The sequence below is a fragment of the Marmota monax genome, unplaced genomic scaffold, assembly GCF_021218885.2.
Source record: "Marmota monax isolate L192 unplaced genomic scaffold, Marmota_monax_Labrador192_F-V1.1 WCK01_AAM20220418_F8-fsc00285, whole genome shotgun sequence".
Classification (NCBI taxonomy): domain Eukaryota; kingdom Metazoa; phylum Chordata; class Mammalia; order Rodentia; family Sciuridae; genus Marmota; species Marmota monax.
Window position 1 is genome coordinate 298,124 of NW_026695045.1, and position 27,487 is coordinate 325,610.

At 42.3% G+C, this 27,487-nt stretch overlaps 1 protein-coding gene across 2 annotated transcripts in view; it reads left to right on the forward strand.

The window, feature by feature from the left end:
* Positions 1-27,487, forward strand: part of Pitpnc1 (phosphatidylinositol transfer protein cytoplasmic 1) — a 253,057-nt gene that overhangs the window by 211,352 nt on the left and 14,218 nt on the right. For both annotated transcript variants that reach the window (XM_058573717.1, XM_058573716.1), the window contains 2 exons: positions 18,372-18,527; positions 21,298-21,361. In XM_058573717.1, coding sequence (XP_058429700.1) covers positions 18,372-18,527; positions 21,298-21,361 — 220 coding nt within the window. The remainder of the gene's footprint in view (positions 1-18,371; positions 18,528-21,297; positions 21,362-27,487) is intronic.

The following is a 27,487-nucleotide window of genomic DNA, read 5'->3' on the forward strand; positions in this document are numbered from 1 at the left end:
GCCCCCTTTACAAGTTGGATGACATCTGGTACATTTAACCATGGCCGCAAGAGGCAGTGGGTCTTAGACCTTCAGGCAGGGATCCGATCAGCCTGGCCAGTAATGCTTGAAGAAAACTGCCATTTCTCTCATCTCCAGAGCAGCTTCTTCTTGAGGCAAGACATTGGCTGGAAGACCACAGGGGTAAAAATGACAATGAAGAAGTGGCTCACCTTTAAGAAGTTCATAATCTGGTTGTGAAGATAAAATATAATGGCACAAAGGGCTAGATGACAGTTTGGTATAAGATAGCAGGAGAGATGTATACTCAACTTCCAGGTGTTTCTGCTGTCCTGAAACCATGCACCCACCACCAGAAGACTCTGGAGGGGGTGGGCATTTCTGGAAGTAGGAAAGCAGGCAGGGCAGGCTCTATCGGGGAGGTGGAATCTGAGTGGGGCCTTAGGGAAATAAAGGTTTGTCTTTATTATTTGCTCACAAATGAGTACATGATCCTTATTTTTTAAAAAATCAAGAGATGTTGGAAAACATCAAAAGAACAAATAAGGGGCAGAGGTGTAGATCAGTGGTAAAACGCATGCTTAGCATATTTGAGGCCCTGGGGTTGGTTTCAGCACCATGAAAAAAAGAAAAAAACAAATGTCCTATGAACCATCCTCATAGATAGAGCTGTGGTTAGGGATAGTGTCTGTAGTGTTTACACCTAAATATAATGCCTAATGCATATTTAATTAAGCTAAGCACACAGTATGCACTCTGCGACGTGTATTATCACACTGACAGTGTAAGCTTGCCATCTTTTCTGTGGCAGCACACATCTTTCTGTCAGGTAAGTGGTTGTAGAATATGCCGCATGTGTATCGTTCCCCATTTGATGGACACTTAGAATGTTTCCATTTTTTTGCTTTTATGGTACGGCAAGAAGCATATCTTTTGGGTATTTATAATGTGTCTGTAGAGTACATTCTAATAGTGAAAGTGTTGAGTCATTGGGTAAATAGGTTTAATTCCTCCTAGATAAGTAGCCATATTGCCCTCTAACCCACACTTGTATGGAAGCAAACTAAAGTTTGAAGATGAATGAGATTAATAGGCAGTGTAGCAAATGGAGACAAGGGTAGCACATACTCAAGGGTCAGTGAGGAACTGCTCACCTGGAGCAGGGGGAAAGAAAACCTGGAATGCCAAGCCAAGGAATTTAGACTTTATTTTTTAGGTAGCAAAGAGCTTTCAAAGCAGGAGTCACCAGCAACCACATAAGGGATTGCATTTGTGACCTCCCCAGAGAGACTGGCTCTCGAGGAGATTTGGCAGGCTCTTGGACACCAAAAGCTTAGGACCCTCCAAATCCATCAACCTATTCCCTGCTTCTTGCTTCTCCCTTTCATAAACAAATTGCCCCCTTTGATCCTGACAGCAATAATATTTTGTTAATGAGTAGAATGATTTAGAAATAAAGGAGCTTTAAGATGATAGTTTAGAAGACTAATTTGCAGCTCACTTCCTCAAGAAGTAAATAGGTGTTCTCTTTCAGACTTCATCCTTCCAAAAGAGAGGAAGCTGGGACCCAAGCCTTGGTGAAGTGTTGCCTAGTGCTGAGTTCTAAAACCACTTCTCCTGTTTGGGAAGAAATTAAGCTAATAATGTAAAGCTGTAGCAATGTTTGCTTGTTTGTTTTAAAACCTTTATTTATTTATTTATTTTTATTTGGTATGGAGGATCAAATCCAGTGTCTCACACATGCTAGGTGAGTGCTCTACTGCTGAGCCACAACCCCAGCCCCTATAGCAATGTTTTTAGCAGAGCCAGGGTACTAAGGGATTGGTAGTGCCTGACTCCATCTTAAAAAAGAAAAAAAAATAGTTTCTGCTTCTTAATTTTTCAAAAGAAAAGCAAAATGTTTTAAATTGCTATAGTATTTTGCATGAATGAGTTCCCCAAAAAATCAATACCCACAGCAGCAGTTGCAAATCTTACCAATTGGATTTGATGGTGAAATACCAGACCAACTAAGTCAAACAAAATCAAGGCAAATGAATTGCTAAATGCCAAATGAAACCAGAGACTTGCAAGTCTCTGCCAGGAATGGAATTGCTGGCTGTGGCATTGGGTCATTGAATCACTAGAAAGAGCCTTTGGGGATGGAGTCTAACTCAGTGGTAGAGTGTGTGCTTAGCATGCACAAGGCTCTGGGTTCAACCCGCTAGCAGACTCCCAGAAGGAACAGACCAGAGAGGGAAGGAATTACTGGAGCAAACATCCATAGGACAGAGAGATCACTGGACTTATCTGTACAAAGATAATCTGTAGAACCTATGAATTGGGGTTCCCAGCCCATACTCCATATCTGGGTGATTGACTCTAACATGAGGGGCCCTGGCTCTGGGAGGACTCCCAGGTGATCACAGCCATTGTACTTCGTTGTCATTAATTCAGTATATGGAATCCTTTCTTCCCTTCAAAAGAGTGGACGGGTGGAGAAAAGATAAGATGACGTTGAAAGCAAGCCAAGACATGAAAAATGCATCATCCCTGGTACATAGTAAGCTTTTGTGATTTGAATGCCATTGAGATATGCACAGGGGTGGCAGGGACAATGGCTCAGTGGCAGCCATGTGCCTTTGGATGGTGGCTGCCATGAGTGGCACTCTGGGAGCTTGTTTGCTTGTTGTTTTTTTACTTGTCAGCAAGAGTGACGAGGAGCAGCCGAGGTATGATGCTAACAGCTCCCCTTCTTGGCTTCTCCAAATCCTCGCAGGCTCAGCAAGATCTTTCTGAGACTAAAGCCATTTGTGCTGCTAAGATTTACCAAAAAAAAAAATGTGCTAAGACTTGTATTGTTGTTTAACTTAACTCCAAATGGCTGTGTCTGACACTTCACCTCTGTGAAACCTTAGAAGTTACATTCACTGCTGCGCCAAGTTTGAGCAGTCTATGCCAATGGAGTCCCAGGATTTTACCTGTCTTAGTGCATTTTCTGCTGCTATAACAGAATATCACAGCCTGGGTAATTTAGCAATAGAAGTTTATATAGTCCTGCAGGCTGGGAAGTCTGAGAGCACAGCACTGGTCCCTGGTGAGGGCTCTGCTGCAGGATAACACGAGAGAAGGGTGAGGAAGCCATTGTAAAGCAGAGAAGGTATAAGAGGAGGCGGAATTTATAACAAACCCACTTGTCACCACTAACCTACTCCTGCAGTAATGACATTAATTACCTCTTAATGGTCCCATCTCATACAATGGCAGTTCATTTCACTGTGAGTGTTGGAAGGGGCATTTGAAACACAGCAACACCCAAGACAAATTCGGCTTCCTATCACTGTCTGCCATGCACCCTCTTCCCTGATGTATTTTAGGGAAAAAAAAAAATAACATTTTTAGAAACTTTAAAAGAAGGAAGCAGGAGCCAAAGGGCTACAGGCTCTCAGCCAGGAGTGAACACATGCCATCACGCTCTTCCTCAAGTCTCTCCAGTAGAGAACCTCCATCTGTGCTTTCCAGAAAACAAGCAGCGAATCCACAAGTTGCTCCAGACTGGGGCCAGGAGCATCGGCCCCTGCTGTTTTTAGTCTTATTAAATTAAAGCACCAGAACTTCTTAGCCCTTCAAAGAGTTTCCAGATCAGGTCAGAATCACATAGGGAGCTTTTCTAAAAGGAGATACCTAGGCCTCACCTTGGGCCAGCCATACCAGACTGGCTAGGATAGGACACAGGAATCTGTGTAAATGCACCAGGTTTGGGGAATGACCTCAGGCCAAAGCTTCCCAATGGTTTTCATGCCATGACCTGTAGAAAATGATCAGTATTGACTGACATATTGGAGAGGGGCTCCTGGAACGAGGAGGCGTATTCTGGTTTCCTGAGGGCCAAGGACACGGTATCTTGTCACATCTGTTATGAATTCCAAAAAAGGGAGCTTTGCCTAAGGGATCTTCATTTACTGTGTTCAAATTTTCAAATGATTTTATTGATACTTAGTTTGGGAGAAGGCTATAGCAGTGTAAGACTGAAAGACCGTCCATTCCTCCACTAAGGCCAAGGTCAGTGACTACAGATTTCATTCCATCTGTTGGGAATCTGATACCATCATGGAGTCAGGACCAACATCTTCCTTGCTAGCCACCGGTATTAGTCATGATATACATTTGTGCACTTTTTCTCCTAAGTTTCTTCAGAATTTGGGGTAGTTTCAGATTGACCCTCATCTAAGTATATTTCCTCCAGTCTACAACTAGGACTCTGTGATGTTGGAAGTGGTATTTTTCCCTTTGAGTTATGAGACCTGACCAGTGATCGTCTCTTCCACTTGAATTTATTCAGACTCCCAAGTACAACTGTCCAGCCTTAATTCCAAAAATATCCAAGGAAAAATAAATGCTATTAAGGTCCTTGTCTTAGACTTTTATTTTTAAGGGGCCCAGAAAAAGACATATAATTACTAGCTCACTAACTTGGGCCTTAGGTTTTTTTCCTAACGAATTTCTCTTTAGAGGGTCAGGAACTAATTTTTGAGAAAATAATTGCCAATGGTAAGTTGTTTTTTTTTTTTCAGTTGTATCTTTTAATCTTAATAAATTTTAAAAATGGCATTGTCTCCATCTTATGAAAGGGGAATCTGAGGCTCAGAGAATCTAAGTACACTTACTGGAAGTTTCAGGAAGCCTGAATTCAAACCCCAACATTTCTGACCCAAAAAACCATTTTCCTATACCTAGCTGGCTCTTCCAGATAAACTTAGAGAAACAAACAACTGTTGTCTTTGAAAAATCACTCCAAGAGATCATGTCTTCTTTAAATGTTTTAGCTAAACTCAAGTCTCATGATCTTAGGAATGGATGGTCTTGGGGAAAGACGGATAATGCAAGAGGAAGGGCCTTGCCTATCCCTTGATGACCCGATCTGATGGAACTCCACTCCCTATCTTTGGGAAAATTTCTGGTCACTATAAACATTTCAGAAAACATTAGATTGGGCAAAGCATGCTTGGGTCTGGAAAAAAAACAAAAACTGGCCATCCAACAACTGAGTAATACATAAACCCATTCCAAAAAGAAAAAATAGATGTAGTGGCCAGAGAATACATCCCACAGAACCATTGGAGAAATACTCCTCTCACTTTGTCATACCCACACTAGTTTTGGACTTAAATAACTTACCTCGGTTCACACAATTGCTTCTGAAACAGAAATTTAAACCCAGAGCCAGGTTTACTTGAAATCCCAGTGACTTAGGAGGCTGAGGTAGGAGGATAGCAAGTCCTAGGCCATCCTCAACAACTTTGCAAGGCCCTGTGTCAAAATAAAAAATAAAAAGGGCTGGAATGTAACTCAGTGGTAGAATACCCCTGGGTTCAATCTCTAGTATCCATTTCCCCCGGGGGGGGGGGGGGGGGGGGGGGGGTTGGGGAGAGGAAAAGAAAAGAAATCCAAACCCAAGGTGTCTCATTCCAAAGCCTTTTTAGTTCCCTCTTCAATTCTGCTCCCAGAATCTAGAATCCTACAGAGGTGTTCCTAGGCATGGTCAAAAATGAATGTTATTATAAAATAAAGGTTAGAAGCCACTCATTGCTTCACCTGCCTAATATCTTGAGATTCTAAGCAATATTAACAAGCAAAATTAGTTCTAAAGCTGAGATAAATTTGTAATCTCATCCAATTATAAAACTAGAAATTCTTTATTATCTTCAAATTACAGATTGGCTTATTGAACATTTCTATCCTAGTTTCTGTTCAACAGGTTGGAGGTCCAAGTTTCCCAGAATAATACAGTACACGAAGATCTGGCAGGATCTAGGAACAGTTAAATCCAGTACATATCAGTGTTGCCCTGTTGCAACTCATGAAGAATATTTGTGAGTTTATTATCGGCTTTTGCTTTCATGAACTTAAGTTATCTGTGGACCAAACTGTCCATTCTCAGTATGGATCAAGCCTACTAATGCTACTTTATAACCTGTGTCCAAAGAACACTGCTAAAATCTGAGTGGGTGGGGCACTCCCATCTCAGAGGCTACACACTGAGCCACTTCCCACCAAGCTCCTTCATGGCAGGAGCTAGGCTCAGTGGCTTTAGGAGTGCCACTTCCTGGCCTCTCACTCTCACTTACGTTAAGTCAGGTTGCTCTCCAGTGTGCCCTTGACTCACCTTATTGACTCCAATTAGAGGTGATCTTGGTATCTGTAAGTGCCAAAAGGAACTGGTTAGCATTGTGTAACAGGAAGTTCAGGAGATGCCTCTTATTGCCCTGGAATTGGGAACCAGGCCCAAAGCTGGGAACAAAGAGGAGTTATGACCCTATGTTCTTCAGGCAGCTGCTAATAACTGAGGCCAGATTCTTCCTGGAACCCATGAGGAGATAGCTCTCATCTCCACTTGGGCCACTGGCCCCTCCCCCCTTCCTAGGCTGTATATGGAGATGAGGGAGGGGAGTTCCCAGAGTCCTTGCCTGTACACTTCTTGCCTAACCCTAAAGCCATGCAGTAAGAGTCTTCTAAGACTGTCTACTACAAAGGTTGGTGGGGATTTGCACAAATGCTATTTATGGAACTGGGAACACGCAGGCCCTCCCTTAACACCACCCTCTTATAAGACTGAGTAGACTGGCAAGTGTCCCCAGAAGTTTATAGGAGAACATAGAAATTGGTGCCTATTATGGTTTGGATGCGAGGTGCCTCCCAAAAACTTCTGTGTTAATACATGAATATTCAGAGGTGAAATGATTAGGTTATGAGAGCTATAACCTGATCATTTCATCCTCGTTGGAATGCACTGATTGGTTGGTAGTTGCGGGCAGGTAGGATATAATTGGAGGAGGTGGGTTACTGGGGGCATTCCCTGGAAGGGTGCATCTTCCCTGTGGCCTCTTCCTGTCCTCCACCCCCCACCCCTGCTTCCTGACCCTGCCATGAGCTGAGCAGCTCTCTTCCCCTGGGCCCTTCCCCCATGATGTGCTGCCTCACCTTGGGCCCAGAGCAATGGAGTCAGCCATCCGTGGACTGAGACCTCTGAAACTGTGAGCCCCAAATAAACTTTTCCTCCTCTTAGTTGTTCTTGTCAAGTGTTTTGGGAACAGCAATGCAAAAGATGACTAAAGCAGAGCCTGACACCCATTTGGAGATTTCCAAAAGAGGAAGGCTACAGAAAGAGCCCATGGTTGGACTGAGATGGAAATATGGGACAGTGAGTCTGGCAGTAGGATGGACATCCCCTTGGGCATCACACAAAATGAAGATGATAGTCATGAGAAGAAATCTGGGATGTTCCTCTGACACCAAACAATTTTCCAGTTCTCTAATTCTTTAATACCAGGTACATGTCCAATAATTCAATTCACTTCAATTCTGACATTTTCTACCTGGAATTAGCATTGGATCCCAGAAGTTAAAGAGCTCAAAACTCCCCAATACAAGACTGCCTGTACTTCTGACTGACCAGCTCTTTATAAGGGCTTCCCACAGCCCAACCTTTGGGTTCAATAATTTGCTAGACAGGCTTGCAGAACTCAGGTGAACATTTTACTTACATTTATTAGTTTATTTTAGAGAATATAATACATGACTAGGCAAATGGAAGAGATGCATAGGGCGAGGTCCTAAGGGAGGGGGAGCTTATGGAGCTTCCATGTCCTCTGTTGGTGCCCCACGATTACAGTGTAGCTCTGGATTGTCACCAGAGGCCCATGTATGAAAGCCTTGATCCTCAACTTGGCACTATTGGGAAGCAGTGGAAATTTAAAGAGGGAGGGACCAATGGGAGGAAATTAGGATATAGGGGAATGCCTATGAAGGGCATTTCCTGTCTCTTTCTTTGCTTTCTGGCCACTATCAAATGAGCAGGCTGCTTCTGCCACATGCTCCCCAATGCTGCCACAGGCCCAAAGTAACAAGACCAAGCCACCATGAATTGAAACCATGAGCCAAAATAAACCTTTTCTCCTTGTATATTGTTTATCTTAGGTATTTTATGACAGTTACAGAAAACTGACTAACGTACCTGTCCTCCCAGGAAGTCAATGCGTTTACCAACTCAGAAGCTCTCCAACTCACTCATCTTATTATTCTAAAGTTCTTATGGAGCTCAATCACCAATATTCCCTCTTCTCCACAGAGGTCAGTGGGTTGGATTGAGAGTTCCCACCCTCTAATCACTTCCTTGTTCTGAGGACAAGTCCCATTTGAGGCTATCTAGGGGCTCCTTATAAATAGCAAAGTCACTCTTGTCTCAGGAAATTCCAAGGGCATTAGGACCTCTGTTCTAGGAACCAGGGACAAAGACCAAATATGATTCTCATTATACCATGGGACGAAATGAGAAAACAGGTCTAAAGTACCTGACACAAGCTCTGTGCAGAGCCAAACCTTAGTAAGCATTAGTCCATAGCTTTCTTTTTTTTCAACATACCAAAAAGAAATGTTGAAGTTCTACATATGAGACAGTCTCTTCACAAAGATAATCAAGTTAAAGTGAAGTCATTAGGGTGAACCCTAATCCCACCTCTCTTGGGGTTCCCTTCTGCCTTCAGCTCATGGACCCTACAAGGCGACCACAGTGGTCATCCAGGGCTAGAAACCACTGTGTGTGCTCAGATTTCCCATTTTAAACTTTCTCTTCTCATAGTGTTTCTGTATCTAAATTATAGTTGAGACTAGTTCAGAGCACACACTGAATCACACCCCGCCATGACCACTCAGAATTTTCTGTCTTCCTGTGTCACATGTACTTAGGAGCCAGACTCCTTCAATAGTCACATTGCAGAGGAATAATACAAATCACTGTTTGTGGGACATTCTAGTGCCGAGGGCAAAGGCTTTAAAAATAGCCTTTTATGTATTAACTACTAACAAAGCAAGAACTGACTCTTATGGCCAAGATTTGCATTTAAGGTTTCTTTTTTCTTTTTATACTGATGCATTGCAATTGACCTTTTATGTAAAGTTTTAGGTCAGTGCTCAAGTACATGGTGAAAGCTCCTGAGTTTGTTTGTTTGTGTTTAAGTTTTTTTAACAACTTATTCGAGCTATTGCTTACATACCATACAAGCCACCCATCTTGAGTGTACGATTATATTCACAGATATGTACAGCCATCCATGAAATCAACTTTTAAACATTTTCATCACCCCAAAAAGAAAGCCTACAGACTATTTATCACCTGCCTATCCTATTACTCTCACCTCTACCCCAACCCTAGAAAACCACTAATCCACTTACTTTCTCTTCATAGATTTTCTTATTCTGGATATTTCATATGTATAGGATCTCTTATTAATATGTGGTCTTTGCAAACTAATTTCTGTGAAAGCCCCTTGGTTTTTATGTGTATCCCTCTTAGAATTCAAATTCAAGCCAGGCACTGTAGTGCACACCTGTAATCCCAGCGGCTCAGGAGGCTGAGGCAGGAGGATTGCAAGTTCAAAGCCAGCCTCAATAACAGTGAGGTACTAAGCAACTTAGCGAGACCCTGTCTCAAAATAAAATTTAAAAAGGGCTGGGAATGTGGCTCAGTAGTTGAATGTCTGTAGATTCACTTCTTAGTGCTAAAAATAAAAAAGAAAAGAAATCCTATATTGAATTCCAGGCTAAATGTCCATTCTTTAGAGCAAAATGAGAATAATATCTGCAACACCTTGGAGTCTTCAGTAAAAGTTTCAGAAAGCAGGAAAAAAATCTAATGTATGGTGTACTCTATCAGCTCCTCCCTATTTTAGGACTAAGCATTGTGGTTACATAATGTCGCAATTCCTGGCTGGGGTTATTGCTTAGCCCTTTTTCATTTAACATTTATCAAAAACTTCTAATTTCAATTAACAGGGCAAGCCCCTGTTGGTTATTGTCCTTTGTGGTTCAAATTGAAAGTGTAATTAATCATGGAAACTATATCTCAGTGAACATCAGCTAATAATATTGCCTTGGAGATGCAAACTCTGCTCCAGCTGGTCCAAGATCTCCTGTGGGCTTCTCTTTGCACCTTCCAGGTGTGAGATTGATTGTGACCCACATGGGGACGTGGTTCGTGAGGCTGCACTAAAGCAGCAGCCCTCAGATCACCCGGGTCTGCCTTGTCCCAGTGTAAGATGGTGAGGCCCACAGGCACAGCTGACCCTGTGGAGGGAAAGTCCTCTAAAGAAGATGTGCCAAAGGGAAGGAGCAACCAGCTGCCTATCTGGCCCTGGGGAAACAGCCCTGGCAACAGCTCAGCCCCATCTATACAGATGGGTTTTAACTACAAGGGTCCTATTTGCCATCAGCCAAGCTCAGGGAGTACCAGCAGCATCCAAAGCCAGAAACCTCATTGTGATGAATTGATAAGCCCCCAGCCAGAACATAGCCCCACATGTTCCCAACCAGCCTCCTCTCCAGCTAGAGTAGCTTTGCAGGCCCCTTGAGGCCAGAGCATTCTGAGTCACCCAGTGGATCCAGCTGCACTACCGTGGCATGCAGTGTGCTTCATACAGAGCAAGTGAGCCGTGGAAGAGACACCAGGAATCTGGAAGACTTTCTATGTGAAAACCTTCCCGACCCATGTGCTGGGTAGAATTATACCCATCCAAAAAGATATGTTGAAGTCCTACATGAGACAGGGTCTTCACAGAGGTAATCAAGTTAAAGTGAGGTCATTAGGGTGAACCCTAATCCCATCTGACAGATTTCCTTTTAAAGAGGGGAAAATTGGACACAAAGGGCACAGAGGACATGTCCCACTAGCAAGAACCCTTCTCTTGTGATTCCTTTGTCTATTACATTGATGGACACTGACAGGTCAGAACTTCCAGAAAATAGAAAAGCCTACCCAGCCTTTCACTTGCACAAGGAACCCTGCACGATGATAGGTGGTCATATTCATATTAGAGCTTATCATCATTTTCCCATCGATTCAACCATAGGAATAACAATTATAATGCAAAATAATCTACAGCATGGTGTGTACCTGGTGCCTTTCTTCTGAAGAACTTAAGAGTTGAAGGAACAACATTACTGCTTCTCTAAGGGTGTTTTTGTTTCCTGTATCAATCTGGTATGTTTCCTGTACATTATGCACCCTGTACATTTGTGCTGGCCTGGGGACATTCCATCTCGAGCCCTTTTTATTTAGTCTCACTAAGTTGCTGGGGGTCTTGCTAAGTTATTGAGGCTGGCTTCCAGCTTGCAATCTTCCTGCCTCAGCCTCCCAAATCACTGGGATTACAGGCATGTGCCACTGCTCACAGTTTATTAACACCATTTTAGGTTGAGGAAACTGAGGCTCTCTCTTTTGATGGATTGCTCCAGAATTTCAGATGAGCACATCCTGTCCTCATGGTATAAGAGTGTATCTCTGTCTATTCAGAATACTGTAACCAAATACTACTGACAGGGTGGTATTATAAACAATAAATGTTTCTCTCTCACAGTCCCAGAGGTTGGGAAATCCAAGATTGAGGCTCTGGCAGAGTCGGTTTCTGGTTCCTGGTTCAGATGCACCTTCCTGCTGTGTCCTCACAAGGCAGAAGGGATAAAAGGACTCTAGTCACTTCCCATAGGCCCACCTCCTAATATCATCACATAGAATCTGGGTTCTGGGCATGCACAAATATTCAGAACATACCAGGCTGGGAACACAGGTCTGGGAGGATTGTGACTAAGTCATGAATCATTTCTGAGCTTCAAGTTCCTCATTTAGAACATAGAGATAATATTTGCACCTAAGATCAGTGGTTGGATCTTAGCTGTACATTCAGATCACCTGGGAAGCTTTTGAAAACCTAGGCGTCCAGGCGCCACCCAAGTCCAATGGGATTCAAGCACTGGGGCTTTGATTTTGCTGTTTGTGCCTCCTCCCCAGAGGTTCCTCTCACAGTTCTGGAAGCTGAAATTCCAAAATCAGGTGGAGGATTCAGAGGGCCATTCTTTCTTTCCTCTTCCATCTTCTGTGTGGCTCCAGGAGTTGCTTGTTTTGTGGCTGAGTCACTCCAACCTCTGCCTCTGCCCTCAAGAGACCTTCTCTTTGTGTCTTCTCCTCTCATAAAGACACCTGTCATTGTATTTAGGGCCCATTCACTTAATCCAGAAAGAATTCATATTGAGATCCTTAGCTTAACTATATCTACAAAGATATTTGTTCCCAGGCATTCATAGGTTCCAGAGATGATGACATGAATATATCTTTTGAGGATCACCATTCACCCCATGGCAGAGAACTTTCATGTATTTTCAGATTGTTCTGGTTTGAGCTCCAGCAGCAGCTTTGAGACACTAAATGTCTTGGTTACACTGAAAGCAAGCTGTGTGTCCTTTTATAATGGGCTAAACCGTGACACATGGAAAGGCCCAGACATCAGAGGTGAAGGTTGAGATTTATAAACCTTGTTTTAAAATAAGGAAACCTGGAAATGAATGTTTAAGATGTAAAATAGTCTCATTCTTTTTAAAGAGTGGTGTAAGTAATATAATTGAGTTTGAATCAGGACCAAAATACTCCAGAAGCTATTGAAACACAACATTTAAAAAGCAAACTAGGGACTGGGGCTGTGGCTCAGCAGTAGTGCACTTGCCTAGCATGTGTGAGGCACTGGGTTCGATTCTCAGCACCACATATATATATTTAAAAAAAAAAAAAGTCTATCAACAACTAAAAAATTAAAATATTAATTTTAAAATTTTAATTTTAAAATTTGCTTTTTATTTATAAAAATAAAAAGCAAACTTAAACAAGAGTTGTAAGAAAGATGAACAGAGGGGGCTGGGGTTGTGGCTCAGCAGTTGTAGAGCGCTCGCCTAGCATGTGTGAGGCCCTGGGTTTGATCCTCAGCACCTCATTAAAATACATAAATAAAATAAAGATATTGTGTCCAACTACAACTAAAAAATAACTATTTAAAAATCAAAAAACTAAATTAAAAAAAAAAAAGGTGAACAGAGCTGCATGTGGTGCTCCACATCTGTAATCCCAGCAACTTGGAAGACTGAGGATAGAGGATCACAAGTTCTAGGCCAGCCTCAGCAACTTAGCAAGACTCTGCCTCAAAATAAAAAAGGGGCTGGGGATGTAGCTCAGGGGTAAAGCACCCCTGGAATAAATCCCCAGTACAAAAAAAAAAAGAAAGAAAGAAGAGCAAAAGAAAGAAAGATAAATGGAGCAATTTAGAAAACCAATGAGAAAAAGAGTGGGAAAGATTCCAAGAGGAATGAGCGCTTGGGGTGGCAGGAGGGGAATTAGAAGGAACAGGGAAAGTGTGGATCGAGAAGTTTGCAGTTACCAGCTTCTTTCAGATAAGTCCTGGTGGTCCCATACCCCTGCCCCCGCCCACCATTTTGGGGTCATTTCCATTCAAACGCCTTCAGTGGGTTGTTCCTTTCTGATCTAGAGCTTAGATTAAAGATGTCCTTTGGTAAACCCTTCTCCCTCATCTCCCTCCAGCTCTTTGAAAGTGAATCTCTAATTATAGGCCATGTTTGAGATTTACTAGATGAAATCAACAGCTGTAGATATGACACTAGTGTTGCAAAAAATCGACACACTGTTGCCATAAAAAGCCCAATTGTTAATTGCTTCTTTGGCATCTGGCTATAACAGAAACACCCTTTTGCTGTTTAATACTAAAAGTAAATGTGGAAAGAGCATGGGGCTAGATTTAGAGGAGGCTACCTATCATCGAGGGCTTGTGATTTGGGGGCAAAATATTTTATTTCTCTCAGGTCTCAGTGTCCCTGTCTACAAAATTGAGGACATGAAACCAAATTATCACTTTCAGGTTAAAATTGCTATTCTGGGAGCTGGGGTTGTGGCTCAGTAGTAGAGCACTTGCCTGGCACATGTGAGGCACTGGGTTCGATTCTCAACACCGCATAAAAATAAACAAATAAATAAAATAAAGGTACTGTGTCCATCTACAACTTTAAATTTTTTTTTGTTTCTGGATTAGTCTTTTTTAAATTTATTTATTAACTATTTTAATTAGGTATATATGATAGCAGAATGCATTTTGATTCATTGTACACAATTGCAGCACAACTTTTCATTTCTCTGGTTGTTAAAACTTTTTAAAATTCCATTCTGAATCTTGAAAATACAGTGTACTTCTCATTCCCACCCAGCCTTTTCCCATGACTTTACTCTACAATTAACCTAATGCAATTTTACAATTTGTAATACAGTCAAGAACCACAACATTGGGCTGGGGTGTGGCTCAGTGGTAGAGCACTTGCCTAGCACAAGTGAGGCACTGGGTTTGACCCTCAGCATCGCATAAAAGTAAATGAATAAAATAAAATAGTATTGTGTTCATCTAAATAAAGAGAGAGAGAGAGAGAGAAAGAAAGAAAGAAAATAAGAAAGAAAGAAAACTACACATTGATTTCAGCATCTGCATGGTTTGGGCTGTGCCAGCAATCTTTTCCAATCTTTTCTGAACTGAAATTTGCTGTCAGGTCCTGCAGTTCTCAGCTGCAATCCATCTGGGTTCCATGTTGTAGGGTCTTCTTTTATTCTTGAAAAGTGTGGACCTGGGATATACAGGAAGATTCTGGGTTAGGTACCATTGCAAACTCAGAGGTTGTGGGCTGAAGACACCAGCCAGGGCTGTCCAAGGCTCAGGGCAGGAAGGGTGGAGCAGGTCAGCTCATCCAGGTGTTGCTATTTGCAGGCCTCTTGCCCAGCGGTGCTGAGGGTCAAACCCAGTGCCTCACTTGTGCTAGCACGAGGCCCCTCAGGCCATTGCCCTGGTTTTATTTCATTCCCCTGCCCTGGTGCCTGCCCATCTTGCTCTATTCACCGGGTTCTTTGTCTCCTCCAGCTCTGGGTTGCTGGGAGCCTTCTGCTTTCCTCTGCTCACTGGCTCTATGACTATCCTTTATTTCCTCAGCTGCTAACCCTGAGGACAGCCTGTGTTCTGGTCAACCATAAAGTGGAAACCATATCTTCTAAGCCTCTAGCCATGTGCAGTTAATAATACCCATTATTTGCCTCCATTGTGGAAAAATCAGTAGGCAGTTTGGGAGAGAAACATGTATCAATACTTCATTTTTTGTTACAGCTAAATAATATTCCATTGAAGGGATATACCACATTTTGTGTATCCAGTCTTAAGTTGATAGATCTTTGGGGGTTTTGTTTTGTTTTGTTTATTATGAATTTGAACATCCATGGACAAGTTTTTTTTTAATATATATTTTTTAGTTGTGGATGAACCTTTATTTTTTATTTATTTATTTTTATGTGGTGCTGAGAATTGAACTCAGTGCCTCACACACAACCCCAGCCCCACAGACAAGTTTTTGTGGAGATATATGCTTTTGGTTCTCCCCAGTAGATACCTAGCAGTGGAATTGATGGGTCAAATATCAACTCTATGTTTAATATTGAGGAACTCCCTGAAATGTTTTCCAATGTTGTCACACTCTTCTACATTTCCCTTGGCAATGTATGAGAGTTCCAATTTCTGCCCATCTTTGCCAGCACTTATTGTTGTGCACATAGTATTTTAATTAGTCTTTCACTTAAATATTTACTCAATTTGGGCTAAAATTCCAATGCACCACCCACATATGGACGATGGGTTCAAAGAGGGCTCAGTCATTTATTCAACATCTATGATGTCCGTGACCTGTGGCAATAGGATCTACTGCCCTGGAGGGCTCACAATCCAGGGGAGGTAGATGACCAAATGCCATTATAGATTGCTCACCTACTGGGCTAGGACCTGAGGCTTCTTTGGAACCTAAAGGAGGAGCTACACAGGAAAGGGTCCTTGGGGGTGGTGACACTTGAGTTCAGTCCAGAAGAAAGAAAAGGAGAGAGAGAGAGAGGCAGAGTAGAGGGTTGGTTGGGGAGAAGGAAGTTCAGGAAGAGAGACCAACACCTGCCTAGGAGGTTCAAGAGTTCTGGGGCTTTGAAGGACGGGGCCGCCCAGAGCTTCTGAAGGCTGGAGGGACAGCGTGGCATTGGGATGGTGGTCCAGAAAAGACCTTGGAAAGGTAAACAACAATGTAAAGGGCCTAGTAGTCCATGCCAGGTGTTTTAACTTTCTCCTCAACTCGTGGCACCATGGGTGGATTCTGAGAAGGGAGCGATATAGTTGGGTTCTCTTGGGGGACCAGCATGGCTGCAGAGTGGGGAACAGTAAATAGAAGGATTGAAACAAGGCTGGGAAGATAAGGCTCTGCCTCAACTTTGATGAAGGCCTGGCATTGGCCTAGTTTGGGAATTGCTCCTGGGGTTGTCCTGTGTCTCCCCCTCAGAGGAGGCTGATCCATAAGGGAAGTCAAGGGCAGCCAGAAAGCCCTCGTGAGAGGCTGGTACAAGGTGGCCCAGAGCCTCAGCCAGCTCCAAATGAGAAACCTGTCTCCGTTTGTGAGAAGCCTGCTCTGGCCCCTCAAGCCCCCGCTGAGGCACAGTCTGCCCTGAGTTACAAGGGCTGGGGCAGTCATAGCCCGTCTGATTTCCTGCTTCATCCCATCTACCTTTCTACACGGGGCCCCTAACCTCTCCTGGGAGGAGAAGCCAGCTTTTCCGCTTCACCCTGTGGCCTCTGCTGTGTGTGGGAAGCCTTTGCCTCCCTGGGGCCTGCATCCCCATCAACAAGGTCAGGTTGTGTTAGGGGCCCAGACCCAAGATTGTGCAGCAGACCCCACAGCAGCTTTCAGTCTTTTTTACAATAATTAAAATAATCTTATAAAAACATTTTAAACATAATTACTGGCATTTGTGCACTTTATTAGTTTACACATTCGTTTTTTAAATACCGCAGGGAGAAAAAATCCTCTAAGTACATAATCAGTAGCCAATTTCCACATGGCAATCATTGAGCAAATATTAAGTGGTTCAACATTTTTTTCAGAAGTCTTTTTTTGCCTTTCTTGTTTCATTCTTATAACTGAAATTTAACACCAATCTTTTGTGTAAAACTCAGCGGATTTTCACATATTGCATCCAAATCAACATAAAATCATCCCAGAAGTTTCCCTCCTGTTCCTTTGTACTCACCCCCCGACCCCCAAACACACCAAGAGGTTACCTGTCTTCTACCTTTCATCACCATAGACAGGTTGTGCTTGTTCATGGGATTTTAATCACCCAGTGTATGTATGCTATTGCCTCTGGCTCCTTTTGTTCAGCATTTCTGTTAGAGTCATACGTGTTCTTGCATGTAGCCACCAACACTTGTTCTTTTTCATTGCTGTATAGTATTATGTCATATGAAGATACCATGGTTTATTCACCTGGTTTCCTGTTAATGAACATTTGGGCTGTTTCCAATCTTTAGCTATTATATTTTAAACTGGTGTGAATATTCTAGTATAGTCTTTTGGTGGCCATCTGCACTCATTACTCCCAGAAATTAAATTATTAGATCATAAGTAAGCATGTGCTTGGTTTTGTAAATGTTACTGAGCAATTGCCCAAAGTTGTTGAGCCATTTTTCACTCCCATCAATGCATTGGACTTTTTTTTTTTTTTTGGTAAAGTTTATTTGATTTATTTATGTATTTGTTTGTTTTTGGTACTAGGTATTGAACTCAGAGGCACTTAACCACTGAGCCACATCCCCAGTCCTTTTTTGTATTTTATTTAGAGACAGGATCTCTCTGAGTGGCTTAGGGCCTTGCTAAGTTGCTAAGGCTGACTTTGAACTAGGGATCCTCCTGCCTTAGCCTCCTGAGCCCCTGGGATTACAGGCAGGTGCCACCACACCCAGCTTGCAAAGTTTATTGACATTAAAATCAAGAAAAGTACATAATACAATGCCTCAAACCTAACTTTATTTTTCCCCTTTTACTGGAGCTTTAACCCCGGGGTGCCTTACCACTGAGCTATATCCTCAGCCATTTTTTATTTTAAGACAGGGTCTCATGAAGTTGCCAGGCTGGCCTAGAACTTGTAGTTCTTCTTCCTCCGGCTCACAAATCTAACTTTAAATCACTTTTTTTGTTTTTTTTTTTTTTTTGAAATTTTTGCCGATTAATTACCTTGTAATCCCTCCATTTTTTTAATAGAGAAATCATAATCCATCTTTCTTCTTTTCTTCCTCCCTTCTTTTCTTTTCTTTTTTTTTTTTTTTTTTAATTCAGTGCTGGGGATGGAACCCAGGGCCTCATACCTGCTCCACCACTGAGCTACCCCCCAGCCCTCACACTTTTAAGTAACTGCACTGTTCTTTGGTGTTTTAGTGTGTCCACACAGGTGTACAACCACCACCATCGTCTAATTCAGCACATTTTCATCTTCCCCCCAAGAAATGCCAGTTCCATTAGTAGTCACCCCACATCCCTTCCTCTCCCAAGTCCCTGGCAACCACTAATCTACTTTCCGTCTCTATGGAGTTGCCTGTTCTGGACATTTCATATAGATGGTTAAATTTTTAATATATCAATTTCTATGACTTTTTTTCCCCTAGGATCCTAAACACTTCAAGTCAGAAAAGACAGGACGGGGACAGTTAAGGGAAGGCTGGAGAGATAGTCATCAGCCCATCATGTGCTCCTACAAGCTGGTGACCGTGAAGTTCGAGGTCTGGGGGCTTCAGACCAGAGTAGAACAATTTGTGCACAAGGTAAGTGATGCAGCAGTCCCTAGGCTGTGGGCAGGGTTGGTGCGGCCTGAGCCTCAGGTCAAGAGTGTGCACTGTACAACCACTGCCGAGTGCCAGCCAGGGCAGGCACCTGCATGGCGTTTTATATATGGTTTGATTTTTCCCCACTGCTAGAAGTAGCTGCTTTATGCTTTGGCTCTCATTTAGCGGCCTCCATGTCCATTGGATGAGTTTATTTGGGAAATGGAGCTTTCAAAATGTACTTGTCACTTTAGCATTGGGCTAATCTACTTACAGGCAGAGGCCCTTGGGAAGGGGCCCCGGGGCTTTTCTGTGTCCACAGGTCCTGAGGATAATTCTACTCAGAAGATCTTGCAAATGTAGGTGCCTGAGGCAGACAATGCCTCAAGAGAACAAATGAGCCACCCCAGTGCTCCCATTGGAGTACAGTAACCTCAGCACTGCCGCTTACTGAAGAATTCTGTTACTGAAGTATTATTAACAACCTCAAAACACAGATTTCAATTGTGTACTCACCTTGGCTTAACATATTAATTTTGTAGCAGAAACCTACTTGGTGATGATTTCAGTTTTCTCCTGGTTTCTAACGTGAGGTTTTTCTGCCTGGGAAAAACTCATAGGAAATGCAGTGTTGAACATTGCCCTTTGTAACTTCTCCCATTTTCATAAAAATAAATACTCCCCAAGTTGTCTCTGTATTTCAGATAGGCTGGCTATTTATTTTTCCAGTTAAAAACTGATAAACACAGCTTTACAGAATTCTGTTGGGGGCACTGGAATTTTTCCCTAAATGTACTGAGCTTGTTTCTTAGATGGATTTTTCTACTGAGTGGGGAGCCAATTGACAAGAGAAAGTTTGGTTTTGGTTTTATAGTACTGGGGATTGAACCCAGGGACACTCTACCACTGAACTACATCCCTAGCTCTTTGTATTTTTATGTTGAAACAGGGCATTACTAAATGGCTTAGGGCCTCATTAAGTTGCTGAGGCTAGCATTGAACTTGTGATCCTCCTTCCTCAGCCTCCCAAGTCACGGGCATTACAGGCATGTGCCACTGTGCCTGGCCTCTGGTAGTTTTTTAACCCAAAATGATCTCCTCTTACTAGGGGACTGTTATATAGTGCATTTTATTTCCTTTCGCCATGAATGTTTAGATCTTACCAGGGCTCATGCATTTCTTTTCTCACAGATGACTGGCCAGTTTTGAGAATCTATGATTTTTAAAAATCCTATAAAAGGAGCTGGGGATGCAACTTGGTGGCAGAGCACTCCCTTCACATGTGTGAGGCCCTGGGTTCCATCCCCAGCACCCATAAAAGCAAACAAATAAATAAATAAATTTAAAAATTAAAAACCTATAAGGACACTGCTTTATTTACAGACATTCTATTGTCCATTTCCAAATAAAATGCAGTGTCCAGGATGCGTCCAAAACACACCTGCTCTGACTCATGAGTTGCTAATGAGTATTTGAGGTAGCATTTGCATGGGCTTAAGCATCAGGATGCTTTTCTCTGAACACCTTTGTTTTTGCTTTTTTTTTCCCCTAGACTCTATTCACAGTTAAGGGTGGGGGGATGTTCAAAAGCAAGCCATTAGCACATTATTGAATTCACGTTTCCATCCAACAGCTGTGTTGTACTAAATGTAATAGGATATATTTACTAGTGCCTCCATGCTGTTCTTTTGATTTCCACAAATTTTACACACTCAGCACTCAGTGTGTGCATGGCTGGGTGTTGTTTCTTATGGTCCTTATGTGTTTCCCATTTCCCAGTCATAAAAGCCCCACTAGATCTTGTTTATGCAAATTCACCAAATTAAAATCCTTCATTTATTAAAACATGCATGAACCTTCCATGAGAGGTTTTTGACAGTCACTGGATTTGTTTGACAGGAAGACAGGAATGTTGGGAGGAGACTGTGGGTATCCCAGAAACATAAAAAAAAAAAAGCTTATTTATACAGGTTGCAAAAGAGTATCATGAAATAAAAGCATGTGAACAGCAACAGTCTTGGACACATACGCAAATGGTATATTTTACTTTCCTCAGTCTTCTATTGCCAGCATGCGTCCCTGTAAGAATCAAGTTCATTCCTTTGTCTCCAATGGAGCTTACCATTCCTATTATCTTCTATTCCAATTCAGGTCTCTTATTTCATCTCTCTCAAAATAGTTGACTAAACTGTTTTTCCCCCCTTCTACTACATGAAACTCAAGCCTAGAAGGATATTTACTTACTTGTGTGCTACACCTTGATTTACTTTTAAAAATCAACTCATTATTTAACATATTATATCAGAGAAGTGGGAAGGTCTTAACCTTGCTGGCAGGTCACTTGCTACCTAAAAAAGGGCTTTTGATTTCCAACTTTATCTTCCTGGCACCAGAGAGACAGACAAAAGTAGGAAAGTAGACACTGTTCCGGATAGAGATAAACGAAAAAGAAAACCTTAGGCTGGGGCTCCCAGAGATGCATTCGAGTCACTGCTGTGTGACTGTCTTGTAGTTGTTAGTTTGTACAAACCCCTGGCTCGACTCTCAAATGCCCTGAAGTGATTAATTTACAGCAAGTGTGTGCATGCCCTAGAAAGGGACTGGGACAAGCGGGCATGATACCTGCACGTCAGCCCGCCGTTGTCATCATCTGTGGACAAAGGGATTGAAGAATCCATATTGCCAAGACTCCCAGAATTGAAAACGACTATTTTCCAGAGAGTCCCCATCCAACCTGGTATTATTTCAACCTCCTTCTTTTCCTTTCTAGGTGGTTCGAGACATCCTGCTGATTGGACATAGACAGGCTTTTGCATGGGTTGATGAGTGGTATGGTAAGTCAATTTCCCTGAAATAACTTGTAGAACAATTTCATGACATTCAACTTGGGCTTTCAATCCCTCTGGCTTCAACTCTTACCTAAAAGGACAACAAAGGCAGGCTCCAGCTTCCTGTATTGAAACACCATCCACCAAGCATAATAAAGATGTAATTATAGAAGCTTGGTCTAAAATAACCACAAAGATATTGACTAAGTAGGACCTTGGTATATTTGATGCATACATAGTTGATATTCAGGGCTCTACCATTCTCTGCTGGATGGATTTCAAACCCATCCTAATTTATCCCAGACTTCAAGATCAAAGCTTTCTGAAGCATCATGTCAAGTAAAAGCAATCCTTTGATTCAGAGAACACTTGAAACAATCCCTCATCAGATACATACAGCTTCTGTGAGAATTCAAGGACAGACAAAAGCATAGGTACCCGTTAATCCTAATTAAAACTATTGTTCTGACCTTTTTTCGTGATATGGGAAGGTTGAACAGGTTCTGCACATTGCCAGTAAATCAAAACAAGGTTTGCTTCATCCCAAGACGGATGGACCACCCTCCCCAAATCCTCAGCACTCTCCTTTTGTCCACACAAATCCTCTGCATTCCCAGAATCAGTCATCAGATGGCTTCTGTCCCTGGCTATAAATAGAAATGCATACGCCCAATGGGTGACTTAGGTTAGATCTGACTCTCAGATCGATTGTCTAATGAAATGCCCTCCTCTTTGGCCTTTTCCTAAGTCACATTACATTTGTTCTGAGTGTAACCTAGATTGCGTTTTGGTCCTTTTCCATCATTATTCCGCCAATTCCCTCCCTTTTCTTAGCAGAAGGCACACAATTTAAAGTAAGAGGATATGCAGGACAGAATGGGCAGACAGTGACGGTTATTAATGTTGCTAGCTGTTTCTGAGCCACATTTGAAAAGGCATGGTTCTGTCGGCTGAGGTCTTTTACTTTGTTTTGTTTTAATCTTCCCAGATCTAGACCAATTGAAAAGTAAATGCGTCTGCTTGGGTTTGTTCAAACACAGAGCACCAGTTACTCTCTCCCCACACATCTCCAGGATGCTACTTTAGGCAGCAAGTTGTCATAAGTCTTCCATAGACCTATCTGTCGGTGTTGTCTTTTTTGAGGCAGGTAGACAGAATCTCCTCTGATGGTTAAACAAATCTTTCTGGGTGTTCTTTTTCCTGGGAAGCTTTTCTCAGATGGAACCCAGACATCAACAAAGGTTAGGAGCTTCTGGCCTCTCCTGACTTGTACTTCTCAGAGTTCATGGTTTCCTTGTTACCAGCTCCAAGGGAATATCCAAAGGATATTCCAAGAATAATAGGCTTGAACCAATTGGCAAGAGGACAGGACCTGAAGGCCCAAAATCTGCCACTTTAAAGACCAAGAGACAGCCCCAGAACGCCACTGAGGACTTTCCAGAAAAGGCAACATCAAAAAGAGTAGCCGGCCTCTGATCAAGAGGACAAAACAGGGCTAGGGGTGTAGCTCTGTGGTAGAGCGCTTATCTAGCATGCTCAAAGCCTTGGGTTCAGTCCTCACTGCTGCCCAGAAAAAGGGGGGCTAAACACTGCAAAGCTGTTAAAAAGGAAAGAGGGTTTGATTAAATACAGGATATTAGCAGGGAAAAAATCATGGGTGAGGGCTGGGATTGTGGCTCAGTGATATAGCACTTGCCTTACGTGTGGGCCCTGGATTCCATCATCAGCACCACATAAAAATAAATAAATAAAACAAAGGTATTACATCCATCTACAATTTAAAATTTTTTTTTCTTTTAAGTCATGAGTGGGGCCGGGTTGTGGCTCAGTGGTAGAGCACTTGCCTAGCATGTGTGAGGCACTGGGTTCAATCCCCAGCACCACATAAAAATAAATAAATGAAATAAAGTTAAATAAATAAATAAATAAAGATAAAATAAAGGTATTGTGTCCATCTACAACTAAAAAGAAAACATTTTAAAAAAAAATCATGAGTGGCTATCCAGTAAGTGAATGGCTAAGTACAGAGAATAGGGCTTATTCTTTCCTCTCTCAGCTGCACCTATGGCAAGGAAGAGACTGAAAGCCATTTAGTTGAAAGAGAGAGAGGCTTGCCTAGCATGTGCAAGGACCTAATTTAAATCTCCAGCACTGCAAAATTGGGCAGGATGGAGAGTAAAAGGAAAAGAGAAAATCCTCAGATTTTTATAGAAGCCCAAAGCTAGAACACCAAACCAAGTGAAATGGGAGCTCTCCAGCCTGGAGACCTGCAGGACTAGAACACCTGCCTACCTGCTTAGGATGGGTTAGGTGAGGGAGGTTAACAGCTCAAGGATTCTTATTACTCAAAAAGTCCTTTCTGTACCTGAGTGGAAAAAAATAAAATAAAAAGAGTACAGGGCTGGAATTGTGGCTCAGTGGCAACGCGCTTGCCTAGCATACGTGAGGCACTGGGTTTGATCATCAGCACCACATACAAATAAATAAAATAAAGGTCCATCAACAACTAAAAAATATATATTTAAAAAAGAGTACAGGGCTGGCGTTGTGGCTCAGTGGTGGAGCACTTACCTTGCATGTGTGAGGCACTGGGTTCGATCCTCAGCACCACATAAAAATAAATAGATAGATAGATAAATAAAATAAAGTTATTGTGTCCAACTGCAACTAAAAATAAATAAATAAAGGAGTACAGACTTCAGTGGATATAGATGATCAAAGCACCTTGTTCTCCCCAGCGTGGGTCTCCACCATCTATATCCACATCCCTGGCCCCAACCGTAACAAGTAGCCTTTTCACTCAGTAAGGGGTCTGAGAGCCACACCATCAATTTCACCCTAACTACCCGCAGGCACCAGCAGCCAACTGAGCTGCCAGCCAAGAGTACAGTGGCTCCTTCATTACCTGATGCAGACACTTGGGAAATCAAATGAATGGAAACAGCCCGTGCCCACCGAGTTTTCTCAGCCACTTATTCAGAGAAATGCTGAAGACTCTGGGCTTTTTAGGTAAATGTGTGTGTCTTTGTTACCAAGGCCAAGCGCATGCAGGATAACCCTGCAGTTCGGGGTACCTGAAGTTGGTTTTTCTTTCTCTGGTCTGGTCATTAGTAAACATGGAAAAGGCCTAAGGTAATGAATCCCTTGCCTATAGCTGTAATTCATAGCACTGATACTCAGTTAGGTCCCTGAGTCTTCAATATCAGCATTCCCTGGATATTAATTAGAAACCCATATTCTTAGACACTCTGCCCCCACCCACCAGGCTAAACCTGCCAATTCAGAATCTTTGGTGGGGTATAACCCAGCAATCTGTGTTTTAACAAGCCCTCCAGATAATTCCAAACTATTGGTTTATAGCATGGGCTGTATGCCAGATTGGATTGAAAACAACAGTTTAGTTAGTTCAGTTCCAAATAGGTTAAACTGGAGAATTGTAGGTGTCTTCAGGGCCAACTGCGGGACTCTGATGCTTTGTGAGAATTAGAAAAAAAGCACCCCTTTTAAACAGATAAATTAGAAAAAGATGCTTCTTCTGGGCAGAGCCAGCAGGTGCCATGGGTTTGAGGCTGGATATCAGCCGCACTCCCTCTGCTGCTGTGTGCCGGTGCAATGCACACACCGGCCACCCTTACGCAGCAGAAGCCCTGGCTGTCTTTCTCTCTAATTAGACTCACCACCTCCAGTGCTTAATTAAGAACCAAGAAAAGAGACATTGTAGAAGATGGTGATCTTTTCTCACCCAAGGATTAATTTTACATCTTTTCTGAATTCCAGCATTTGGCTGTCACGAAACTATTTCCCTAAACAGATTTTATTCTGCCTGTGTTCATTGTGAAGTGTATCCCTTTCCATTTGGAGGAGTTGAGTTTGTCTTTCAAAGCGCTGATTGGTCTTTACCCATGAGCCTTGGGTCTCTCTGCATGACTAGAACACTAATCAGAGAAGCAACAACAACGCATTTCAGGAGACGGGGTGAGAGGAGAGGTGGATAAAAATAGCCCAGCTTCACAAGAGCATGTTTTTACTTCACAAATCTGACAGTATTTTGAGAGAGGAACACTAAAGATTGCCAGAGGGAGCCTGTGACTGAGTGAAACCTAATGAATGTCTTTGAAAACCAAACTCTTCCCAGAAAGTATGAGGGATATATGAGGAGAAGTTGGGGCTGATGTAGATGAAACAGTCCTCATGAAAGTGACTTAGCGATTGGTCTGGAGCCCCTGGAGCAGGCCTAATCATGGTGGAGCAGGCTCAAAGCAGAGACAAGCCTGCTAGAGGCTAGCTCAGCTGGTTGAATTCACTAAGCCAGCATTTTCCAGTGTCCCCAGATCCCCTGAAATACAAACCTGAGCACCGTGGCTCTTGTGCAACGTTTTTGGTGTGTGTGTGTTCAGGCTCATTTTGCTAATGAGACAGCTCATAGCTTTCCAGAAGATTTTCAAAGGAATCGCTGAACCCTTCTTCTCCACCCCTAATTACAGAAAAAAATCACAACTTTATAGTTCTAGATCTTCATGGTCTGAATTACATGGAAAGGGCGTGCACCAAGCCTTTCAGTACCAACAAGTGGAGGCACCCTGAACTTTTTGTAACAAGCGTGTATTGATTCCATGATCATTTCAAAGGGTTAAACAGTGGCACTTCCCAGAGCATGGCCACCATTTTACTGGAGCTAAAGGAGTATCCAGTCTAATTCATGATTGCTAGATCCTCCCCAACACAACTACTTGTTCAGGATTTCAGTTTTAACCTAGTATGAAGAAAAAATGACCTCTATTTTAGCTGAGGAGCCAGGAAGTAGAGAGAGATTATGTTTTTAGAAAAAAGTAAAGGAAAATGTGCCGTTGAACAGGTCATTGAATTCAAGTATGAGACTTTCCTTTTTACAACTTTAGCTGCTGCAACTGTTCAGTACAGTACAGTAGAGGAGAATTTATGCTTGCAGACGCTTTGTTTCAGGGCATCTGTAATATCTCTCTATGTTCAAAGACTTAGATCCTAATGGCCTTTCAAATATATCATCTCACCTCCTCTTCCTGTGAAATCAATCTGCCTTCTTTAAAAATAAAAAGAGGGACCAGGCACAGTGGTACACACGTGTAATCCCAGCCACTCAGGAGGCTGAGGCAGGAGGATCTCGAGATCAAGGCCAGCCGCAATAACTTAGCTAAGCCCTAAGCAACTTAGCAAAACCCTGTCTCAAAAATAAAATTAAAAGGATTTGTGATGTAGCTCAGAAGTAGAATGCTCCTGGGTTTGAGCCCCCATACCACATAGAAAAAAAAAATTTAATAAAATGATTGTGCCAAGGTTGTAGCTCAGTGTAGAACATGTGCTTAGCAAGCATGAGTTCATGGGTCCACTCCCCAACTCCTCGAAAAAAAATAAATAAAATAATTGAGAAAAGTTGCCACCATAAACAAATTTAAAAGAGTAGGAGAAAATGTTTGCAACACATGTAGCCAAAGAGGATTAATATCCAAATTATACAAAGAAGTTCTATAAACTGAAAATCTAATGCCTCAATAGAAAAACAGTAAAGAATATGAATAGGTAAATCACAGAAGAAATGCATGTGGCCAATAAACTCACCACCAATCACAAGAAATGTAAGAAAACAACAAGAAGTTATTACATTGGCCTATCTGGTAGCAAAAGTTTAAGAGAGCGATAGTATCCAGTTGGGATATAAAATGATAAAGTATAAAATATGCTATAAAATAGTAAGTATAAATAACCTATGATGTAATCATTTCACTTCAATAAATTTTTTTTTGAGGGGGTACAGGTTTTAAACCCAGGGGCACTCAAACACTGAGCCACATCCCCAGCACTTTCTTGTATTTTAAGTAGAGACAGGGTCTCACAAAGTTGCTTAGGACCTTGCTAAGTTTCTGAGGCGGGCTTTGAACTCAGGATCCTCCTGCCTCAAGCTATGGAGCTGCTAGGATTACAGGAGTGCGCCACTGCACCCGACCTGAGAATTTTATTTATTTATTTACTTACTTACTTATTAATATTTTTTTAATAATTGTTTGATGGAACTTTATTTTATTTATTTACTTTTATGTGGTGTTGAGGATCAAACCCAGTGCCTCACACATGCTAGGTAAGCACTCTACCACTGAG